Source organism: Stegodyphus dumicola, chromosome 4 (assembly GCF_044657685.1).
Source record: "Stegodyphus dumicola isolate Sdum_Otavi_A_Nest chromosome 4, ASM4465768v1".
Lineage (NCBI taxonomy): Eukaryota > Metazoa > Arthropoda > Arachnida > Araneae > Eresidae > Stegodyphus > Stegodyphus dumicola.
The window spans coordinates 141,641,963-141,664,773 of record NC_140771.1 but is presented as its reverse complement, the minus strand read 5'-3'; the positions used below and the strand labels follow the sequence as shown (position 1 = coordinate 141,664,773).

General features: G+C 33.9%; 1 protein-coding gene across 1 annotated transcript in view; it reads left to right on the top strand.

Moving 5' to 3' along the window:
* Positions 1 to 4,222: 4,222 nt before the first annotated feature.
* The window catches only part of LOC118192307 (uncharacterized), a 154,868-nt gene continuing 136,279 nt past the window's right edge, over positions 4,223 to 22,811 (top strand). The window contains exon 1 of the mRNA XM_085815564.1: positions 4,223 to 4,412. Within this exon, the coding sequence (XP_085671690.1) occupies positions 4,329 to 4,412 (84 nt within the window). The 5' untranslated portion in view covers positions 4,223 to 4,328. The remainder of the gene's footprint in view (positions 4,413 to 22,811) is intronic.

Genomic DNA, 22,811 nt, shown 5'->3' with positions numbered 1-22,811 from the left:
AATTAGCCACTTAGGTCAAATTTTTCAAGAACTAAATTAAATAAATATAAAATTATTAAACATCACTGCTTTATGAAATTATTATTGTCCATTATAACAATTAAATCATAAAAAAATTCACTCATCCCCCCTTTTTTCAATAAAATGGGTCATTTCAAAATTATGTTAAAAAGATCAGTTTCAAAGGGTATGTATAAGAGGTTTGTTAGAATCAATCACAGTGTAGGCAATCAAGTGTAAAAATAGTATAAGCTGTACAGTAATTGATAAATTTGGGTAATGGTGAAGACTGCTTGCTGTGGAGTTCACTTGTTGAATAATAAGATAACCAATTGCTGGAAGAGTTAAAAGTGCCTAAACGACCGAACTTCAGCTTTAAGAAATGAGTTGCTTAACCATTATAATGCTGTGCGTAAATGCAGTCAAAAAGGAAGCTGTTTTGAAATATGTAATTGTATGACCTACATTATGTAACTTGATGAGAAAAAAAATACAATTTTTGAAAGAATGAAAAATGTGTACGATATGAAATGGGCACAGTGATTGAAATTGTTTTGCTGAAATGATTCGAAGTTATGAGGCTAAAAAATTTGCAAAGCCTTCCAATGAAATCTTGATAAAAAAAAAGCTAAAGAAATTGCCAAACTACTGAAGGAATATTTTTTTCTGACTTACAAATGTCTGACAAGATAAGGAAAAGATGTTAATACCACAGCCCATTGCAAGCTTTATGGAGAGTAGAAAGATAAAAGTCAAAGAGCAGCTGAAATGTGAATTAAAACCATTTTGCTGTTAACTTTTGAAAAATTACAATACTATTGAAGCTGCATATATTTAGATAACTGCATAGATTTTTCATCAAGAGATAAAGAATTGAAAAATGAAAAGATTCTTTCGTTGTTAGACAAATGTGCAGCACATTTGAATAATATTAAATTGAATAGTAGAAATACGATATTAATATGGTATTTCTACATACAAATAGAACTTTTCTTCAATTTCTTAATCAAAGAATCATCAAAACCTTCAGATGTTATTGCAAAAATATCTAATGTGAAGGTAATTGATGTAATCAATAAAAAAAACTGAAAGTATAATAAAGGAGTTCTCTTTTGTAATCAAGTTATTTCTCTTTTGCATTCATTGTGCATGCTTAACAGTGCCTGGTAATCTGTCAATAGGCTATATATTGTTACAAAAATATGCGAATTTCCTTAAAAATACCCATCAGATGTAGTGTACCAATTTCAAAGATGAAAATATTACAATGATTAATATTTCAAATACATCAATGGAAATTTCTGCAGCAGTGTGGAAGTCTAATGTAGATACAATTGCAAATGTGATTAAAAAAAAGATAGGAAAGAGAAAATGATGAAATGTGCAGAATTTGATGCAGATGAGAATGGTATGTGAAATAGCCACCAAATCGTGTAATGCATTTCAGACTTTTTGTATGCCCTAGAACTGAAAAATAGAAATGTGAAAAATTCTAAACAATTCTTTGTAAATTCTTAAGTGAGTGGCGTAAGTGCGTTTTATTTTTAAAAATTTGTTTTTTTTTTTTTTTTTTTTTTTTTTTTAAGTTTTACGGTTTTTGCATTTTATGATCAGCAGCTTAATGTAATTAAATGGTATAATGACATATTTCGTGAAGTAACTAATCGCTCATAATTTATTTTTTCATGGAATGAGTGAAAGTGAATATAATAATCATAATCCAATTCAGTTTAGCCAATTCACTTCACTTTTTGAAATGCAAGTAGTGGCATGATGTCAATCAAAGGCATACTAAGGTCTTCCATGAAGTATATATTCCCCATGAACTTTTACAATTCATAGTCTGATTTTGGTGTTATCAAGTTGGAATACTTTTTTATAATATTGAAGTATCATTTAGAAGAATCTTTGACATGAACTAAAGAAACCATCATGAAACTATTGATCATTTAGGAACAGGGCAGAGACAAAGTAACTGAATATTTCAAGAGAGTCTTTGCACTCTGAAGACAGTTAAAAGAATCTTAGGAACTGTTAGGAAGCCATGCTTTAAAAAAAAAGTGCAACTGGTTTTTAAGATTCAATTGCAACAAGAACTTGATTTCTAGGAGCTGAGCTCTAGAAATTGCAGTTAGAACTACCATTGGAACTTAGTACAGCAAAATGTATACAGAACTCGTAACGAGAAAATTTCTTCATGTCAGGAAAACCAGTGGTTTGTTTCATTGACCTCATAGCTGAAAAAAGCTCACCGAGATTGTTGTAGAGAAACTCAAAGCTAGATATGAAGCCTGTATTTTATTCAGTGCTGAACTGCTATTCATTGTGGCATCTATATCTAAACTCATTTGATCTAGATGCAATCAGGAACACAGAAATGTTCCTACAAAACTAAGAAATATAACAGTTACAGCTATGTCCAGATGCCAGTATAAAAGAAATAACTAGTGCATATATTCAGTAAATTAGGTTTGTGTATGGATACTCTGATGAAGTGTTACAGCCTTACTAGAAGCTCATTAGAGATGTATTTGGGGATATGACCTTCCTTTTATGGATACATACATCAGCACCGAATACACTTGCTTTATTAATTTCTTGAAATCAGGCACTAAACTCAATAACTTGCTAAACCAAGACACTGAATGTATAAACTTGGAAGAGCAGGGGCACAGCAAAATTTCCTCCAAGAGATTTCATTGTCTGAAGACCATACTGGTGGAAGAATGGACTTTATTCCCCCAACTCTTAAGTAAACTTCCTTATTGAAAACTTAATTCCATTGTGATATATGTGTATAAATAAAGTTAGATTTTATTCCATATTTATACTAGTAAGTCTACATTTCTGATATGAGTCCGTTTTCTTAAAAATGTCTTCCATGAAGCCATCCATTCCCTTAGGCAGCCTTATGTGCTTTATCATATTCAATTAAAACGTATATATTTTCTTCCATGTGTTTTATTTTTTTGCAAAAATTTTATCTTTACATATTATTTTTATTATTTCATAAAGCTATAACGATAGATTAAAAGTTATTTTAAAATTCAAAGTGTATTTTTATTCTGTTTTCGGTACTTGCTTGTGCAGTTCGGTTTTTACTATTTTTCATATGACTTGGAAGGTTTTCTTACTTTAACCACGTTTCGCAAAATGATATTTTTTTAATTGAGTCTTATCAGTAAAATTGCATTAAACGTTATCGTCCATCATCTTTCCAAATCAAACATCATTAAATTTGTAAAAGCATGACTAAATCCTTTTAAAAGCAACTTACTGAAACATTTAATTAGATTTGGCTTTAAGACTAGTGATATAATATTTTATATTTAAAATGAAATTCCTGTTCTTGTCCTCAGAGGCGTAGCTAAGGTTTTCAGTGCCCGGGGACACCTAAAGATTTTGCGCTCCTTTCTCTGTTCCAAGGATGGTGTAGTGTTGGTGTATTTAATTATGGCAAAGCACACTAGGGCTATCTGCCTAAGGGGAGGGATGCCTTTCGTGGAGGACTTTCTAAGGGAAACTGGCTCGTATACACGTTACACATGGGGAAAACCACGAAAACGCCCATGCAGCCAGCCCGTTCGCGGGATTCGAACCTCGGACCGAACTACCAGTGTTCAGCGACTTTACCGCTCGGCCGCTGGTTTCATTATAAAATGTGTGTAATCAATTTGGTGCCCCCTAGATGCTACGCCCGGGGACGGATGTCCCCCCTTGCCCCACCCTAGCTACGCCACTGCTTGTCCTTTTAAATATTCAGTTATGGTTTATATGTGTAGTTATAAATTCAAAATATTACTAAATAAAAATAAATTATATGTGTAGTTAATATTTAAATAAAATATATATTAGAATTATATGTGTAGTTTTTACACAAATCTAGTTTTATCTAAACCCAATTCCATAAAAGTGGATTTCAGTGTGTGATACGCTATAGAATGAATAGCTAATTTCGTTCATATATATAAAATATTATTGAAATGCGAGTATACTAGGAGGTGATTCGGCTTGACCTTGAAATGCATGGTGATTGTTTTCCGATGGAAGAGAGGGATAGCTTTGTGATTTCTGGGTCAGTCACGGGCGGCTGGAAATTGTGTCCCAAGGCGAAAAACCGTTCGGAGTTCACTAGGCACACTTCTCCAAGCAGTGTGTTTCTTCGCAAGGTTGAAGTCCGATCATATTCTTCAATTTCCGGGTGGTGACGAAACAAGGCCACGTGACTCGTTCGCGCAAGTTCCTCTTCTCTCGATTCTCTCCTGTGGCTTGAGTTGTTGGTATCGGGGGTCCGATACGAAAACCTACTGTCCGAACTTCGTTAAAGCATGGCAACGGAAGGTAAACCAAAACATGACTTCAACACGGAATATTTCGCAACTCCCGCAGGACAGTTACGAGTGGCAGAAGTGGTAATGTATTTTTCTGTAATTATTTTTGCTGGCGAAAAAATTACTATAAATGTTAGGTTGTTTTTTTTTAACTGAAAATAAAAAAAAATATGGCCAGGTAAATTTATCACTCTTAAAACTGATGAAGTGCATATTGTGGTTATCAGTGATATAGATTAGTATAGATAAATGTTTAATCCTTTCAAAAAATTTTGGGGGGTAATGCGTTCATTAAAATGAAATCGCTGGTTAAAATTGTATAATTGTTATTAGTGTATCAGTGTAATTAGAGAATAATTTACTATAAAAATTGGCTCGAATTTTAGAGAACGATCAGGTCGAATGTTGACAGAAGACGATAAGATATATGTATATATTAAGCCTTGAGAAACCAACTTTGTTATTGTTTTGATTACCAAATTCTGCCCACGTGTTCGGGTCGCCCAAGATGATATGCCGTCGCGAAAAACTGTTTTGGGGAAAATGGTTAATATCATGGACCTTATAAGAAATAGACTAACCCAAATGGGTTTTCTCCCTCGTCTGAGGCGTTCCTGGCTGTCACCTTGATCACACCCGGAGGAGTAGGGACGACTTTCAGAAATTTAACAGTGGTTGCCTATTGCAGCGTGTATAATTGTCAAGAAAAAGCTGGTTGTAGCGCTTCATTTCACAAATTAGAATTTCTACATATTTTTATTTTTGATATTGAGATTGATTTTTAAAAATTTAGCATATTTATCAAGCATAATTAACGTTCCAAATAATTATAAAACTATTGCACGCTTTCAGAGCTGGATATTTTTTTAGCTTTTCCTATGCTAAAAACTACTTCTTTTAGAAAATAATATTTTAAATCTGAACTAATAGAAAATTTCAAACAAGCAATTTTTATGCTTTTAATTGGTGTAAATAAGTAAAAAATGTTTAAAAACGAATTTTTGAAAGTTTTGTTTAAAATTCTAAATTGTGCTGCTTTTTAAAAATTATAGATGAGTATTATATCACAATATCTATAAAGGGTTTTTATTTCAATTATATTTCATAATACATCATAGTAATAAACACTTTTGACTCCTTAAAAATTTTTATACATTTAATTCTAATATTAAAATTGTATTTAACCGTAATAATTAATTTTGCTTGTATTTTATAGTGATTAGTTTTTTAATTTATTTTTAGTTCTGCATAAGATTGTTTTTATTTACTGTTAATTTAATTTATTAGCCCAAAGGGGCGGTAGCCTAGAAATGCTGTTAGTTTCAAAGCGGCATTTTGCGCCGTTTTACTAAAAATGTCCGTGTCTCCTTGCAAATTGTTGTTACCAAATATTATCGCCCTGTATTATATTTAAAGAAATTAAATAATGAAGAATCTGCATGAATACATGTATGCTTCTCGCACTGTGACAAAAACGACAGTATCTAGAGCCATCATATTTTGACTAATGTAATCCTCCACCCGAGCATGGGCATCTGGACGGCCGCCGAATTTTGAATTTGTTTTAATCTATTTCATATTTCGTAAAACTTTAACGAATTTTTAATTAACAAACTCAACGAGTTCAGAGCGAGCACTGTACGGAAAATAACAGTTTTATCTCCAGTGCTGAAATTCTAAAAATATGCTGTTTTCAATGTATGTGGTTTACGGGCGAAGAACATATGATATTCAATAAATAGACGTAACACACAAAACGTTAAAAAAAGGTACCTTTTGGGCGTAATATAAAATCTGAGTGCTTCTAGATTTTATTTTACCTTTTTTTTCCCCCTTGATTACACTCAGGAAATTTATGCTCCGAATTTTATAAATTATTAAAATAAATATTCCACTTTAATGTTAGTAAGTTAATGATGATATATTCAAATAAATGATTGTTTTGTAATGTTATTATAGTTTTGAAAATCACTGCCTAAAAATGTTCATTAAATTTTTAAAAAATTATCAGATCTTGTTTAATTTTACCTTATTTATTTCAAAGCATCACCTACTATCAATCTTATTTAATTTTACATTATTTGTACGCATAAATTTTGTGCTTAGAGTTTTTACCGTTTTATTAAAGTAAAGATGTTTGTACAAGAATTACGCGTGAAAAAAATGCGCAAAATGCAGTAAAAAGTGCTTAAAGGAGATATATTAAATCCTATTTGGAAAAAACTGTGGCTTTCATAATCTCATCAGTATACAACGTATCACATTTAATAATTAAAAAGAGTTATGTGATACAAACGCCATAGGTTTCAGTGTTAAAGTAAACCAGATCGTCCCTACTCTTTCTTGCCGACATGTCGGTGACGCGCGCCCCGCCCACGGGGTTAGTCTATTTCTTATAAGGTCCATGGTTAATATGTGAAAAAGACATAGCCAATCACTTTTTCAAACACCGACAACCTAGGGCAAATTAGCAATGTTTCGCTGATTTAACTCCGCTGCCACTGGAAGGGGACTTTGTATTTATGGATTCCGAGTACTAAATAGTATGTTAATTTAATGGATTTTTAAAAAGCTAACCATTTTTGAAAAGTAGAACCAGTTTATTTCGGAAAATAAACCAGCGCGAAGCAAGTTTCAGAAATTATTCCGAGATCTTGAATTTTCTCTTCCTCGATTCGAGATTTTATTCGCCAGTAATATAAATTGATGCAAACAATCCGGCATATAAGTAAGTGCTAAAATTCTATAATTTCGTTGCTTGTTTATTTTTAATGCCACAATGTAATGTATTTCGAAAGTGAAAGTTGGCTTTCTTCGTCAAAAGTAAATTCCCGCTTTAGAGTTGTGCTATCGCTGTCAAGAATCGAATTAATTCTTTTATTATTTAAAATAACTCGGAACAAAGGTACAGCTTTACCGCTTATTGAAATACCAATGTTATATTAAAAATCTGATAATACCCTTCATTTTCCTGATCAGTTCATTAGCTTTTAATTAATAGATGTGCTTTTGAGATTGGATTGCAAAGTAATTACAAATATATTACTGGAAAAATGTTTAGATGTATTTTCGGTATGTGAGCGTTCTAGATTTTTAGGATTAATTAAAAACTAGTTGAAATCTAATTTTCTTAATTTAAAAATTCGAATAGCTATTTAAGAACAGGGGCTTAGCTAAAGGAGGAACATCAGTCCCTGGACGCAGCTTCCAGGGGGCGCCGAAATGATGTAACAAATATTTAGAATGAAATGTTTTCCATTCTGGCAAACAAGAGGGGCGCGAGATCATTAGTTGTCCCCTGGCGCTGAAAACCATAGTTACAGCTCTGTTTAAGAAATAACTGTTGGAGCGGAAAGTCTTTTTTCTGCATGTTTCTTAGTAGACTGAATATTGCACATCTAATTTTAAATAAACGAAGTAATGTTATCTCATATGCGTATAAAATTTTCAAGCATTTTAAGCTAGCAAAATTAGTGAAATATAAGAAATATCGTTCTTCATATAAATGTTTTATCTCAATGACTCGAAACTATCAATCTCCTGCTTTTATTTTTAAAAAAATAATAATTAATTAAATTTTTGTCATGGTTCTAAAGTACTTAATTCAGCTGAATAGTCTTTTGTATCTTAGGCAAATCAAGTAAGTATCTTTCGCCCAGAGTGTTACAAAAAATTAAAATTATCTTAAAAAAAAAAAAAAAAAGTACGGCAATGTTGTTTGAACCGGCAGTCTATCCTTTTAATGATAAAATAATACAGATTCTAAATTTCATAAGTTTGTGTGAAATAAACAGCAATGCTTACTGAAGTAATTTGCAGTGGTAAAGAATGTAAACATAACAAACATGTGTATGTATTTATGTAGTAAACCCGCCTTTCTTTGTCATCGACGCGTCAAAACCTGATAAAAATGCTACTATTAGAAAGGTACTTTTTGTAGTTCTTGACTAATATTAATTATCTTACATAAAAACATCTTCTTAAATTAATAGTTAAAAATTAAAATTAAGTGTGTGAGTACGCTAGAAAATAATGATGACGACCCAGGTCAGACATCACGGGGCTTGGCAAGTACTGCTATTTTCCATGCAGCTAGAATGGAATAGCACGAGAATTTGTATATTTGTATAATGTAATTTATAAGTAATATACATGCCGCATGAGAATCTAGTATTACTGGAGGAGACATCACGCTAAAAGACCGTAGAACCAATTAGGATTAATCATGATAAAGAAAAATATGAATGTGTTATTGTTTAAAGTGGTCGAACACTCGCAACTTACGGCATATTAGTCGGTGAAGTCTAATATACCACCGGTCATTTAGCCGTCTGTTCACCGAGAGCGGTGCGTAAGCTGTATCGTTGGAGGTGACTAATTTAATACCCGTGTAAACGGAGAAGTTCCATCTGATTTTGCTTGAAAACACCTCTGGACGGACCCGAGGGTTTCCCACCCCTCTTCCCTTACCATGTAGGTACTTCATATGAAATCACCCTATATGCGGTCAGGTCGTAAATTTAGAACCCCTTTTTTCACGGAGGGGGGCTGAAAAGAAGGGATAATCTTGCTCGTGGTCTTGAGAAAATGTGGGAATCGTTTAAACATCTAACTTCTCTACATTCAGTTTTTATACAGAGGAAAATACAAATTGAATTCTTCGAATGAATGCAATTTTGTACAATGAAAATGTATTATTGAGCTATAAACTGTAAGGTAAATAACATATTTTTTTTAAAATAGGAGTAGAAAGACAGATATTTGTTACATCAATGAATTTTTAGTAAATGTTGAGTTTTTCATTTCGAATGCTTATGCTACAAGTATGCGAAGTAGCTGAGTATCTGAGAAAGTAGTCATAACTCAAATGGCTTTCAATTTTCTCACGTACTGTTTTTCAATTACATCGTGGTCGCTGCTTTTTAGTTTATCATCGGCATCGTGGTTGCTTAATTTTCTAATGACATATAAACAATAATTGTTTTTATTTGAGACTTATGAATAAAATAACGCAAACTAGACTACAGAAAATTCTTCAGAATGAAGTTAAATAATATTGAAAAATACATTATTGGTGCTCTTTTGTGTTTTATATGTAGTAGTTAATATGGAATCCTTAAATTATATATATCTACGTATAGGTATATATAAATGGAATCAAATATAGAACAAGGTATAAAATAACAAAGAAAAATATCTTTATTATACAATGTTCATTACCATACGTATATTTACGTAATATCAATATAAATGGTTAGTTAGGTTTCGTACATATATAATTTATTTTTATATTTTGTATTATATTCAGTATTGTATACGTATCTGAAGTTTAATTTTACTTGTTCTCCTTTGGGTTACGACTTTTATGTGCCTACCCTAAATTCGTCGTTTTGATGAAAATTTTCGAAATTTTTTTTATTTATTCATTTTATAGGCCATACATTTAAGTTACCTAAAATGCTTTATTTCTTTTCTTTCTTTCTTTGTTTCTCTTTTTTTTTTTTTTTTTTTTTTTCACGATAACTAGAAGAAAAGTTATAGTATAAAAAATAAACCGGAAGTGAATTTTTGGATGCCGGAAGTTGGCATTTAAATGGTCGTAAAAATGTAAACAATAAGTTTAAACAACTCTTTGTATTTATTTATTGATTTTATTGACAGTATTTTGAAGAAAAGAGGATTTTTTTTTTGGTTGTTTTAATTTTGAGTTTTTGTACTAAGTTTTGAATATTTCAAAAAAATTTATAAGTACAGCAAATCTTTTATTCATAGTTTTATATCCCATCTTACTCAAAAACGTGTGTTTAATTAAGTTTTATGTATTTTAAAAAAAGTGCTTCGTATATAGGCACATACCTTAGAAAGAATTGTTAGGACCTTCATAGGGATTACATTATATACAATCAGTTAAGATCCGACTTTTTCTTTCTTTTAATCATTAAATATATTTGAATACTACATTATAAGTATACATAAAGTATAGCAGTTTTTTAAGCTACTTATTTATATATCTATTGTTTGGTCTGGTTTGTTTGATTATAGCAAAGCATTCGACGGCTATTTGTGTAAGGGTAAGGGTGCCTGGCGGAGAACTTTCTAAGCAAAACTGACTCTCATGCACGTTACACTTGGAGAAAACCACTAAAACGCCAATACAGCCATCCCGTTCACCGGGATTCGAACCCCGGATCGACCTGCCAGAGTTCAACGACTTTACTGCTCAGCCGCTAGTGAGCCACACACACACACACACTGTGACGAATTCGAAGGACAAGAGGTAGCGTAAATAAATTTATTTGGGTTCTTTCTAGGCTATATGCAAAAAAATAAAAATAAATAAACTTATACAATATTGTTCTCACAGTAGGGTGAATAAGTTCCTGTTTAGAACTCAGCCAAGATGAAAGTTCTTGTTTGGAAATAATTCAAGATGAGGGTAGGCTCAAGATGAGGCTGTCTTGAATTAATCGAATCTCTAAGCCGGTGGTTACCGGACTGAGCTGTGTCCGAGCAGGATGCTCTTAAGGTAGCGACGAACCCGGCTACCTCGCTGTAAATCTCTTGGCAGAGATATTAGTATCGCTTTACGCAGAGCGAAGCAAAAATTTGCTGGTGGCCGAGCTGGAAAAACCGAGAGAAGGTTTCTCTCTCTACTTACTACAACTAACTCTCACTTTTTCCCTTCTTCTCTCTCTAGAACTGAGTTCCATGATTTTGTTCAAGTTGTCCTGGGCGTGTCGGAAAAACTTCTAGGATCCTTATTTGTCGGTAATTTTTAAAAGCACCTCTTGATTGGCGAGAGCACTTTGATTAAAAACTGGATATGATGAAGACAGCCTGGGAAAAAGTCCGTGGAAACTTTTCGATTCCAACTGGGGGTCTCAAACCGGGTGGTCTAAGACACTGAACCCATAAACTGATGAAAGGGAACTGAACAATGTCTCTGGTATGGTTTGTTTTGTTTCTTTATGGTATGCTTACGTTATATAGTATATGTATGTATTATGCATTGCTCATACTCGTCAATTGTAACTTTTAATATCTTTTGGGAAAAAAAAAGGATGGGAATCTAGAATTTTTTTTCCCTCCCCTGTGAAACTTAAGATTGGTCTGATAGTGAGATACCGCTTGATCGTTGACCTGTTACTTATCGTCACGTATTGCAAACAGAGAGGAGCAGTATTCTTGAACTAAGAAATACTGCGTCATCACTCCGGAAAATCGCTTCGCGTTTAGGCCGAAACTTTAACAATGTTCAGCATATGTAGTACATATGTACTCCAGTGATTGCAAATGACTTTGCTGACTGCAGTGTCCAACTAAACTGCTGCTTGGACAGATCGTTGAATTATAAAAATGGCAAGTAGCAATCCTTATTGTATTGCGAGTGAGCTTGGGTATCTGATTTTAATCCAACAGTGTCTACAGAAACCATCAGGAGGGCCTTGCACGATGTTGTGCCACGAGTCAGAGGTATCGCAGATACTGTCAAGAAAGAGAGAATGACATTAATATTACGAATGGGAAAATAAAAGGCTATGTTAGAGATCATAAGGGAGATACATAAAGAAAGATGTTTTTAGGTCTCGTTCAGTATCACTATATTATGAACAAAAACTAGAATGGAACTACAGGGAGAGTTGTCTTCTGTTCTTTACTGTAAGTCAGTCAGTTACCAAAATATGTACATGGATTCTGTTTCTCGTTGTTCTGAATAATATTGAAATAATTTAAAGATTAAATCCGATAACCCCTTAAGATAGTTTTGCAGTCGGAAAAACGAAAATATTTCGATTAACCTTTCTTTGCTTTAATAAGGGCCGAATATCTGTTTGCCGTACACTAATTCAAATAGTGAGTAAATGTTTAATCCAGATGGTAATACTAAGCACTGATTAACATTTCCCATAACTACTTTTTAATTAAAGCTTCTTATGAATAATCTTCTTAATTTTGACTCGCAGCTTTTATTTTTAGGCCAGGATATGAGCAAAATATTAATCTACCTTTAAACAATCGTTTTTTTTTTTAAACAGTGTGACATGATAATGCTTAATAATAATCTTAGCATCACCAAGAATCATTTTCTGGATTCCCATAGTTATCTTGCACCACAGATGTTAAAAGCTACAGATGAAAAGTACGAATAACGTATATATAATGTGACGAGCCAAAGCATTTTGATCGTGCTGACATTTTTCAATGAATTCATATGCATGACGTGGTGAGTACGTGATTAAATGGGAATGGTATTTAACTGCTGCTGGAGAAGGTAAGGAATCATTCTTGCAATTTTGCGAGTGATGCGAAAGGCTGCTGATCCAAGCGAATTTGATAGAGGGCAGATTGTAATGGCCCGAAGGTTCAGGACGAGTATCTCCGAAACTTCAACACTGGGTAGGTTGTTCACGATCTACCGTTGTTAGTATTTATGCAAAGTAGATAAATGACGCTGAAATCAGCAGTAGACGCCAAGGTGTTGGACGTCCACGCGTTATCAAAGATAAATGATGTCAGAGAGGGTCCCTCTTGGTACAACGAAATCGGCGCCAAACAGTGGCTCAGCTGACAGCTCAGTATAATGCAAGTGTTTTAGAACACACAGTTCAGTGGACACAGTTGGATATGGGACTGCGCAGCAGACGTCCCACTCATATGTCTCTGTTTCCCTAGCGTCATTATCAGCTACGCCTACAGTGGACCAAGAACATCGAGACTGGACCATGGATAAGTGGAAGACAGTTGCCTGGCCGGATGATTCATGATTTCTCACTTGCGCTGACGACTGGGGCCTGCCGATTAACCAGGATTTTATAATGTCGATTGTTTAGTTTAGTTTAGTCTTGATGGAAAACCCTTCAAGAGAATGGATCCAAAGGTCTCCTACTCATCTTTCGCTACTACCAATCGCTTGATCGGATATTCGGTTTTAAGTAAAATCATATTTCGATATTTTAAGTAAAATCAGTAAAGCAACAACATTGAGTTTCCCATAGATTTAGTCAGTGTCTCAGTCAGTTTCGAGGGCAAACAGGTACAGGTCCCTCGTCGTCAGGAACAAAGAAATCTGCAAGACTGGTATTTTAAGTGTTCCCATACCGCAAAGGCATTTACAAACATCCGTATCTTCTCCGGCATCCACAGAGAGCTGCAGTAGTGTTTATATTTTATTTTACTCTGCTGAAATCAACGTAGATATACAGGTTATAAAAATCATAATCCAAACATGAAACAAACATTACAAGCAATTAAAACTGATCTCTGATCTTTTTTCCTCAACAACGAACGCTACTGCATACTACTATGCATACGCTAACGAGATTGCATACACATTTGTCTGTTCCCTAGGCAGTTGCTGCACGACGCATCATTTTACTGATACCTGATATATTAACTATGCAGCAGATTAGCGAAGCAGAGTTTAAAACTTGACAGTGTAACGTTTTATTTTCTATCCCCTTCCCCATATTCCCATCTATTTTGAAATAACTGTAATGTCTGCCTCATTGGTCCTGGTTTCTCTCTCCGTGTACTTGGTGCCCTTATTTAGACAAAACTCTTCTGTCATTTTGCGGCATAAAATTAAAATAATAAATCATATAGGCACCATTAAGCGTTTTACGAATATGCGGAGAATATTAAAAATTATTTTACAAATAAACGTTACGTTCCTTAAACATTTCATTTGCCTGAAAATAAAATATCTATTGTGGTCACCACATGACGTCCTACGGCCTATTAAATTATAGACATTTTTTGCTGCACTTCATTTAAACTTATTTGCTCGAATTTCATTAAAGATATATTTCTAATTCATTTCTCGCTTTGCGGCAAGGCAAAAATACATCAAATCTCAATTTTCATTAAAAACTGTGAAGTACGGAAAGATTTAAAACACCAAATACAGTAAAATAATAATAATAATAATAATAATAATAATAATAATAATAATAACAATAGAGCAACTTTTAGAATTAAAACTGGAGTTTCTACGCAAAAACAAGTAATTTGGCCAACGTGCATGAACACAAAATTTTCGGTGCACAAAATTGAAAGTTAACTTTTGGTCACGCGGGGCAAAAATACATTAAGTTGGTGTTATAATCCATTTTGGAAAAAAGAGTCCTTAATTCTGGTAGGAGTTCATGTAATTATGTACTCACAAGAGTACATAATTACATGAACTCCTACCAAGATACAACCAAAAAAATTTGTGTACTACTTAGCTGGTGGCTTGAGTTTCATGGTAGCAGTATCATCGTATTTGGAAAATATTATATTAGTTGTCTGTATCATCGCATTCGGAAGTTTCAGAATATTTTAAATGAATGCACGTGTTATTTCCAGGGAAAACTTTTGAAATAATACAGAATCCGTAAGGGGTTTAGGAGCTTAAAAAAATTTGGAAAAATCTGAAACTAAACACGATTAGCATAATCTTGTGGCGGACCGAAATGCGAACCATTGCATCACAAGAGTAAATGTCAGGAATGATTTTGAATTCCTTGTATTCTCCTCACTCCTTGTACCTAATAATCGACTGAAGGGATGGGAAGACGACCAATTCATGACGAATTATTGTCAATCATATTAGTTCGAGACATTAGAAGAAATTTAGGGACAGTAATCTTGGAAAATTTAGTATGACTTTGCCAGGATATCTTCAGGGCCAGATTTAGACTTGATGAGGCCCTAAGCTATTTGAGATATGAGGCCCTTTATAAGTATGTTATACAACATTTGAGTACTATATTTTACTCTTTAGGGGGGCCCCAAGAAAGTGTTTGCCCTAAGCTTTAAGAAAGTGGGTGCTACGTACGTATAAGCTGTGTAGCTTATACGTAAATCCTGCACTGGATATCTTCGATATGCCAGATCAAAATGCACTACAAGAGAGCATGGGAGAGAATACTAATCCGCGCAAAATTAAATGTTTATATGTGTGTGTGTAATAATTTGGAACAGATTCAAAAACTTGAAATCATGGTTCATAGAACACAATTTTCTTCGTTCTTAAAAAGCACAATTTTAAAATGAATTACACATCACAATGGGAGGAATTGTCCGTTCTTTTCTGCATTTGTATATTTCTTACATCTTTTACGAATCGTTTAAGGTCATGCCATTATGAAAGAAAGATGTAAAGGCTCCGAATGCTGCTGTCGCTATTAATAAAATGTTTCGGTCACTAAAGCATTTATGCAAGTGCCCGCATCCTTTTCTCGTACGAAGTAAAGGAAGTATTGTAATCGCGAAAATTTTCGTGTACCATATGTCATTAGAAATATCCATTTCCACTGTTCCGAAATCTATTTAGACGATTTCTTTGCGTGACTTTTATACGACGGACAGAATAAAGGACCCTTTTTCTAAAATGGATTCAAAAAAGATTTTTTTTTCTTAACGTCTGCACGTACCTACGTATGTATTTATCTCACGTAACTCAATAATCACGTAACTTAGAAGGTTAAAAATTCCGTATATGGGACTGCTTTAACATCTATTTGTGTCTATCCCATTTTTATAGCAATCGGCAGTACCCAAACACACACACATATATATATATACCCACCTCCTTACCTGGCTTTAATTTTCTTAATCGTTGATGGTCACAGTCATGTATACTTATAGTTATAGAAATGTTTTAAATGACGAAAATATTCATGTTTTGGTAATACGAAACTTAAAAAAAAAAAAAAAAAAAAAAGTTAATTTTCGACAAATAACGAAAACGAACGTTTTATGCGATCTCCTGGTTCCTAAACCTACAAATGAAGAAGTTTTATACTCGTGAAAAAATAAAATTATAGGAAGGTTGACTCCCGTATGGCAAAAAATTGGCCGGGTTATTTATTTTCAAAATTTCTCGTTTTTGACGTGATTTTCAGCTTGCCTTGAGGGATCGGTTAATTAAGTTAAAATAATTTTAAAAATTAAGTTTAAATCCAAAATATGTATAATTTAATAAGCTATAAAAGGAAGTCACATCAGAATTTTTTAACTTACGTGTAAGTGATGAAACTCCCCGCAAGTGACCAGTTTAAAGGGAAACAATATTTCTCAGTTTATTTAAACGTTATGATAAACGATATCATCGTGTCTCGAAACGACTAACTCCACAAAAGAATTTCTTCAGGAAACTTCGTGGCTGTCTTTACATACATATTATTCTATGTAACTGAAAATTAGTCATGTCATATAATATGCGAGTATTATTTTCGTTCTTTCTTGAATTTTCTTCTTTTGCGCTATATCGTTTTATTTTCAGGGCAAAAAAGTTAAGGAGGGGGAATTTATATTTTCTTACCTACTTATTTATTTGCATTAATATTATTATTTCATATATTATGTCTTAAATTATAATTGAGCATAAATATATACTCGATTATATATATATATACATACAAGGTAATTCTAAATTGCTTTTCCAAATTAAGAGGGGTGATAGTACCCATCCAGACGAGCAATAATTACCATAGAACATAGGGTCGCATTCCACTCTGAGAGGCAGAAAAGAGGAAAGTAGAGACGCATCGAGGAAGAACAAGGATATTTTCTGTCTCCTAAGATTATCAAGAATTAACCGTATACAAATTTTCAATGAGAAGCAGCAGCATTTTACTCTTAGTTGGTACAGGAGAAAGCCAATCAGAGCAAACGGTGTCCTTGAAAAAGACAGATCATCGCTTCAAGTATTACCTTGATAACATCGTCCGAAACTTTTCGTGAATGCTAAGGCGGAGTATACGTACAAGGGATCGGCAGTTATTCACCTCACATGCGGTGAAGCAAAAGGGAAGAGACGCGAAGTATGAAAATTGTATGAACAGCGGTTTCCAAAACCATGCAACCTCTTCCAGTGTTAAACCGAAGACTGCGAGAAACCGGTTCAAAAAGCAATGCAGTACGTTCGTGAAATGCACGAACGCCAGGAATGGAAGAGCGAGTTTTGACTAGATTTGAAGCATTTTCTTCCGGAAGTACGCGAGCGGTGGTATAAGAAATGGGTATTTCTCAGCTAATGGTGTGGCTTAATTTACATGAGGAACGCATGCACCCCTACCACGTGCAGAAAGTATAATCTTTGGACACAGAATGATTATCTCTGCCGAGCAGACTTTATGCAGTGGATGCTTGGAATGAGGAATAACGATTCACGATTTCCTGCATTAATATTATTTAGTGATGAAGCAACATTCGGCAGAAAAGGCATTTTCAACATGTACAATCAACGCGTTTGGTCTGACAGCAATCCCCACTGTACTACCCCTCATAAACAACGTCTGGGCGGGTATCCTAGGTGATTAACCTGGCAGGCCCTTACATCATGCCAGACCGTTTGACTGGCGGAACATACCGTATCTTCTTCGAAAAGTACTTCCCAGTTTTATTACAGGCTGTTCCGCTTCCCATCCAAAGAGACGTGTGATTTATGCACGAGAGCCCCAGCACATTTTACCGTCACGGTCCGTAACCTTTTGAATGGTACATATACCGCACGATGGATCGGACGTGGCAGACCTGTGTCTTGGCCTCCTAGCTCACCGGACCTCAAGCCAGTGGACGTTTTCTTCTGGGGGAAGATTAAATCTTTAGTGTACGAGACGCCTGTGGACTCAGCTAAAGATCTCATGGCGAGAATCATTCTTCCCGCGGACAAAATTAACACGACGCCAGGAATCTTCAGGAGCGTGCGCCAGTCGTTCCTTCCGATGTCAAATTTTGACCGCTATCGAATGCAATTTAACGATGTTTTTGCGTGACATCTGTACGTAAGGGCAGAAGAAAAAGACTCTTTTCCTCCAAAAAAATATAAAACTGCTTTAAAATCAATTCTGAAGAAAATTTTTCGTGACGACTGTACGTATCTCGCATAACTCAAAAACGAGTAGCGTCAGAACGTTGAAATTTTGTATATAGGACTGCTATAGCATGTAAATGTGTACCTCATATTTTGGTTCAATCGGCCCCAGAAAACGTATATAAATATATTTATATATATATCCACTAGGTTACCCGGCTCAGTGATCTCAGTTTCTTTACTCTTACATGTTTCTAAATTGTGCATTTTTTGTTTAAAAATGATTGAATTGTCTTCTTCTTATCTTCTGGTTATGGTTTTTATGCCTTTAGTAAATCTGCATGCAATATTTTTAGAGTTATCAACAATTTAAAATTTAATTCAGAAGTCAAACAACAAAAATCAGCGTTATATTTTCAAAAATTTCACAGGACTAGTTTCGATGGTTTTACCGAACCACCATCCTCAGCTGCAAAACCGCAAGTGAACAAGATAGGAAATAATGATTAGATAAGATAAGGAAGCCTGCACAAGAATAAGCAAGTGGCGCCATCTGTTGATGAAACCAGAACTAAAACATAATTTCTTTAAAGGCCGAAGGCAAAGATGGATTGGAATTAGGATCGTTAACTAGAACAGATTTTTTTTTTTTTGAATGTGAAATGCCTCTAGAAAATCCAGTTCTCCAATGGAAGATACTTTTTGAATAATTTTGGCAGCAGAAAAATTGAAAGTGTGATTTTCGGACCAACAATGTTGAGCAACAGAAGACTTCTGTGTTTCCTTTTTTCTAACATATGCCTCATGTTTCTTGACGCGAAATTTTAAGGCTCTCTTAGTTTGACCAATGTAAATTAAACCACGCTGGCAAGGAATCCATATCCGGAATGGGGTCCTTGAGTATGGTCCATCATAAGGGATACACGGCAACAATTGTCCAAAATTGAACATGAACTCTATAAGCTTCATCTGGAACTCGCTAATTCATATCCAAAAAAAAATTATGTATACGAGCCAGTTTCCCTTAGAAAGTCCTCCACGAAGGCATTTCTCCTATTAGGCAGATAGCCCTCGAGGCTTTGCCATAATCTCACACACACACACACATATCCAAAATTCACTGCCCTTGAACAAAAGTCTTGGTCTAGAACCGAGAATGCAGTTAACCGTCATAAAAACACCCTTGCAGTTAAATTCGAAAAACTTCTTTTACAGTCTTCCAGTTCAAGTAGTTCAAAATATCTTCTCATTGTAAACATTAAGCCAATAGTTAATATTTCTAATGTTAGTCTTTCAGAAGAACAAGAGAGAGTTCTAAAATATAATTTTAACTTCTCACAAACCTGTAAACCCTCGATTCCAAAGATTTTGGGTCCTATCGAAAAAGCTTTCAAGTTCAGTAAAGTTTCAGAGTTACAGAAAGAAATGATTAGGCATTTTATCGCTCATAATGTGAAAAACAATAATAAACCTTTGAAACAAAATCTAACTGCGAGAGAAAGAACTACAATGCGTGAAATTCATTCTAACCCGGATATTATCATTTCAAAGGCCGACGAAGGTGGCCAGATAGTCGTCATGGATAAGAACACTTACTTGGATAAGAACGATGGTGTCACTAAACTCTTAAACGAAGGACCATATAATCCGATCCCTAAAGATCCTTCACCTTCGGACTTGTCAAAAATAAAAACTGCGATCAAATCTTCAAAAATCATTTCAAGCAACTTAAAACATTCGCTTATCCCATATGTTGTGAATTGTGCCAGATTATATGCTCTTCCCAAAATTCATAAAAGTGGTATTCCTTTCCGCCCTATTGTGTCAAATTTAGGTACTGCCTCGTATTCATTAGCTAAATATTTAGTTTCTAGATTTTCAACTCTATTGGACAATAACATTTACACTATAAAAAATTCAATAGAGTTTGTAAAAAAGGTTAAAAACATTTCTTCTAGAAATTTACTCATGGTTTCTTTTGATGTAAAATCATTATTCACCAATGTTCCAGTGGAGGGTGCATTAAGATGTCTAGAAACCAGACTTCGCGAATTTCATTTCTCTTGCATAGAAATTGATGAGCTAATTTCTCTCACTCAACTCTGCTTGAAACAAACACATTTTGTTTCCAAAATAAATATTACAAGCAAACTGAGGGATTAGCCATGGGAATCCCTCTCAGTCCCATCTGGCTGATATCTACATGCATTATTATGAATCAAAATTGTTTGAAACTTTAAACTTCCCGGCATGGTTCCGCTACGTAGACGATACTTTTACCCTGTTTGAAGGTAATAAAAATGATTTAAATAAAGTTCTTTCAACAATGAATTCTACTGATCCTGCTATTCAGTTCACTTTTGAACTTGAGACTTGCAATTCTCTTCCGTTTCTCGACATTCTGGTCACACGTAACACATCCAACTTCAGTACTACAGTTTACCGTAAACCTTCATCGGTTTGTCTTCCACCACACTTTAAATCATGCCATCCGACTCAACAAAAGTTAGCTTCATTTTATTCCTATGTTTTCCGTGCTCTTCAAGTTTGCTCCTCCAAACTAGACCTTGATGAAGAAACAAATTGTTTAAAGGCATTAGCTATTGACAGGGGCTTTTCACCCAACATTATTAATCAAGCAGTTAAAAAATTCTCATGTCGACAAACTAAAAGGCACACTCTTATTTTAGGAGATTATAAAAATTCTGTTGTCATTCCCTTCTTTCCATCAGCTATAAAGTTGCACATATTTTGCAGAAATTGAACTTAACTCAATTAACTCGGGTTGTTTATTCTCCCATCAATAAAATTCCGAGTTCCATACTCAAGGACCCCATTCCGGATATGAATTCCTGGGGTATTTATAGGATTCCTTGCCAGTGTGGTTTAATTTACATCGGCCAAACTAAGAGAGCCTTAAAATTTCGCGTCAAGGAACATGAGGCATCTGTTAGAAAAAAGGAAACACAGAAGTCTTCTGTTGCTCAACATTGTTGGTCCGAAAATCCCACTTTCAATTTTTCTGCTGCCAAAATTATTCAAGAAATATCTTCCATTGGGGAACTGGATTTTCTAGAGGTATTTCACATTCAAAAAATCTTTCTGTTCTAGTTAACGATCCTAATTCCAATCCATCTTTGCCTTCGGCCTTTAAAGAAATTATGTTGTAGTTCTGGTTTCATCAACAGATGGCGCCACTTGCTTATTCTTGTGCAGGCTTTCTTATCTTATCTAATAATTATTTTCTATCTTGTTCATTTGCGGTTTTGCAGCTGAGGATGGTGGTTCGGTAAAATCATCGAAACTAGTCCTGTGAAATTTTTAAAAATATAACGCTGATTTTTGTTGTTTGACTTCTGAATTAGTATTTGTTCGGCGTGTTATTGTGTCTTAATTTAAAAGGTGTTTAAGTACGGCTAAGCCTAATTATTTTTGCAATGGCGGCTATGTTCATTTACATTTGAAACTTGGCAGAATAACGGATTTGTTATCAATCTACAGAAACTAAGCTTCGCAACAACAAAGATAACGCCTTCTTTTATTATTGCGAATTAAATTATGCTTAATCCATTCTGGAATTTATTCGAGGAAATAAGTGTTTAAGATTTACTTCTTAATTTTTAATATAGATATTTTGAGCCTTTTCGCGAAGTGAAAACTGAATTAAGTGAATGAGAAATACTGAGTCGTCTGTGAAAAACTGTTTCTTTTTAGTTTTGTTTCCTTAATTTCTTTAATACATCGTTCTAGATTTATTATAGTATTTGAATAGAATATGTGGCAACGATTAGATAATTCTTCAAATGATGTAAATGTTGTGCATTCTGAGTTACAATATGAACGAAATATAACGCTGTTAAGTAAATCTAGTGCCAGAGTATCGCTATGGTAAACAAATATAGTGAATTTTAAAAAGAGTGCATTTATTCTATTGTGGTTTATGTGCTATTGATGAAGTAAATTTGATTCAATAAGTTTAAATGAAATGCAAGAACAAATGCGTATAATTTAATATACCGTATAAGGAAGTCATGTGGTGTGCACATCAGGTTTTTTTTTTTTTTTTTTTTCTTCTTCCCCGGTTCAGCTAAAGTTAACACGTGTGTTATTTTTTAAATCTAGTTAGAGTTGGATCACAGGAAATTTCTGTCAATTGTTCTTTTTCTTCACGAAATAAAATTTCAAGTGCATTTGAAAAAAATGGACTTCTGTTCCAGTTTTCTTTTTCATAATCCTCGGGAAAATACACGTTAAAATTATTTATCAATGAAAAAGAATAATTTTTAATGTCGGATGCTAATTCTTTTGTTTTCAAATTATTTTTAGTTAAAAAACTTTCTAAAAGTTTAAAAAGCTTGAAATATTTTATCGAATTCTTTGATAATTACCTCGAGTTTTTTAACATTGCATTTATTTTATCACTAATGGTACACAAATTAACACCTTGTCCTTGTATTCCTAAATTTAATTCATTTATCTTTGAAAAATTATCAGCTATATATGCTAAACGTGTCAGCCATAATTCACTAAATAAACATTTTTGCAATTTAAATTTTGAATCACAGAGGAAAAATTTGAATTTCTAATCGAAGTTCAAAAAGACGATTTAAAACTTTGCCTCTGGATAACCACCTTACTTCGGAATATAGCAAAAGCGTTTCATGTTCGCTGCCCATGTC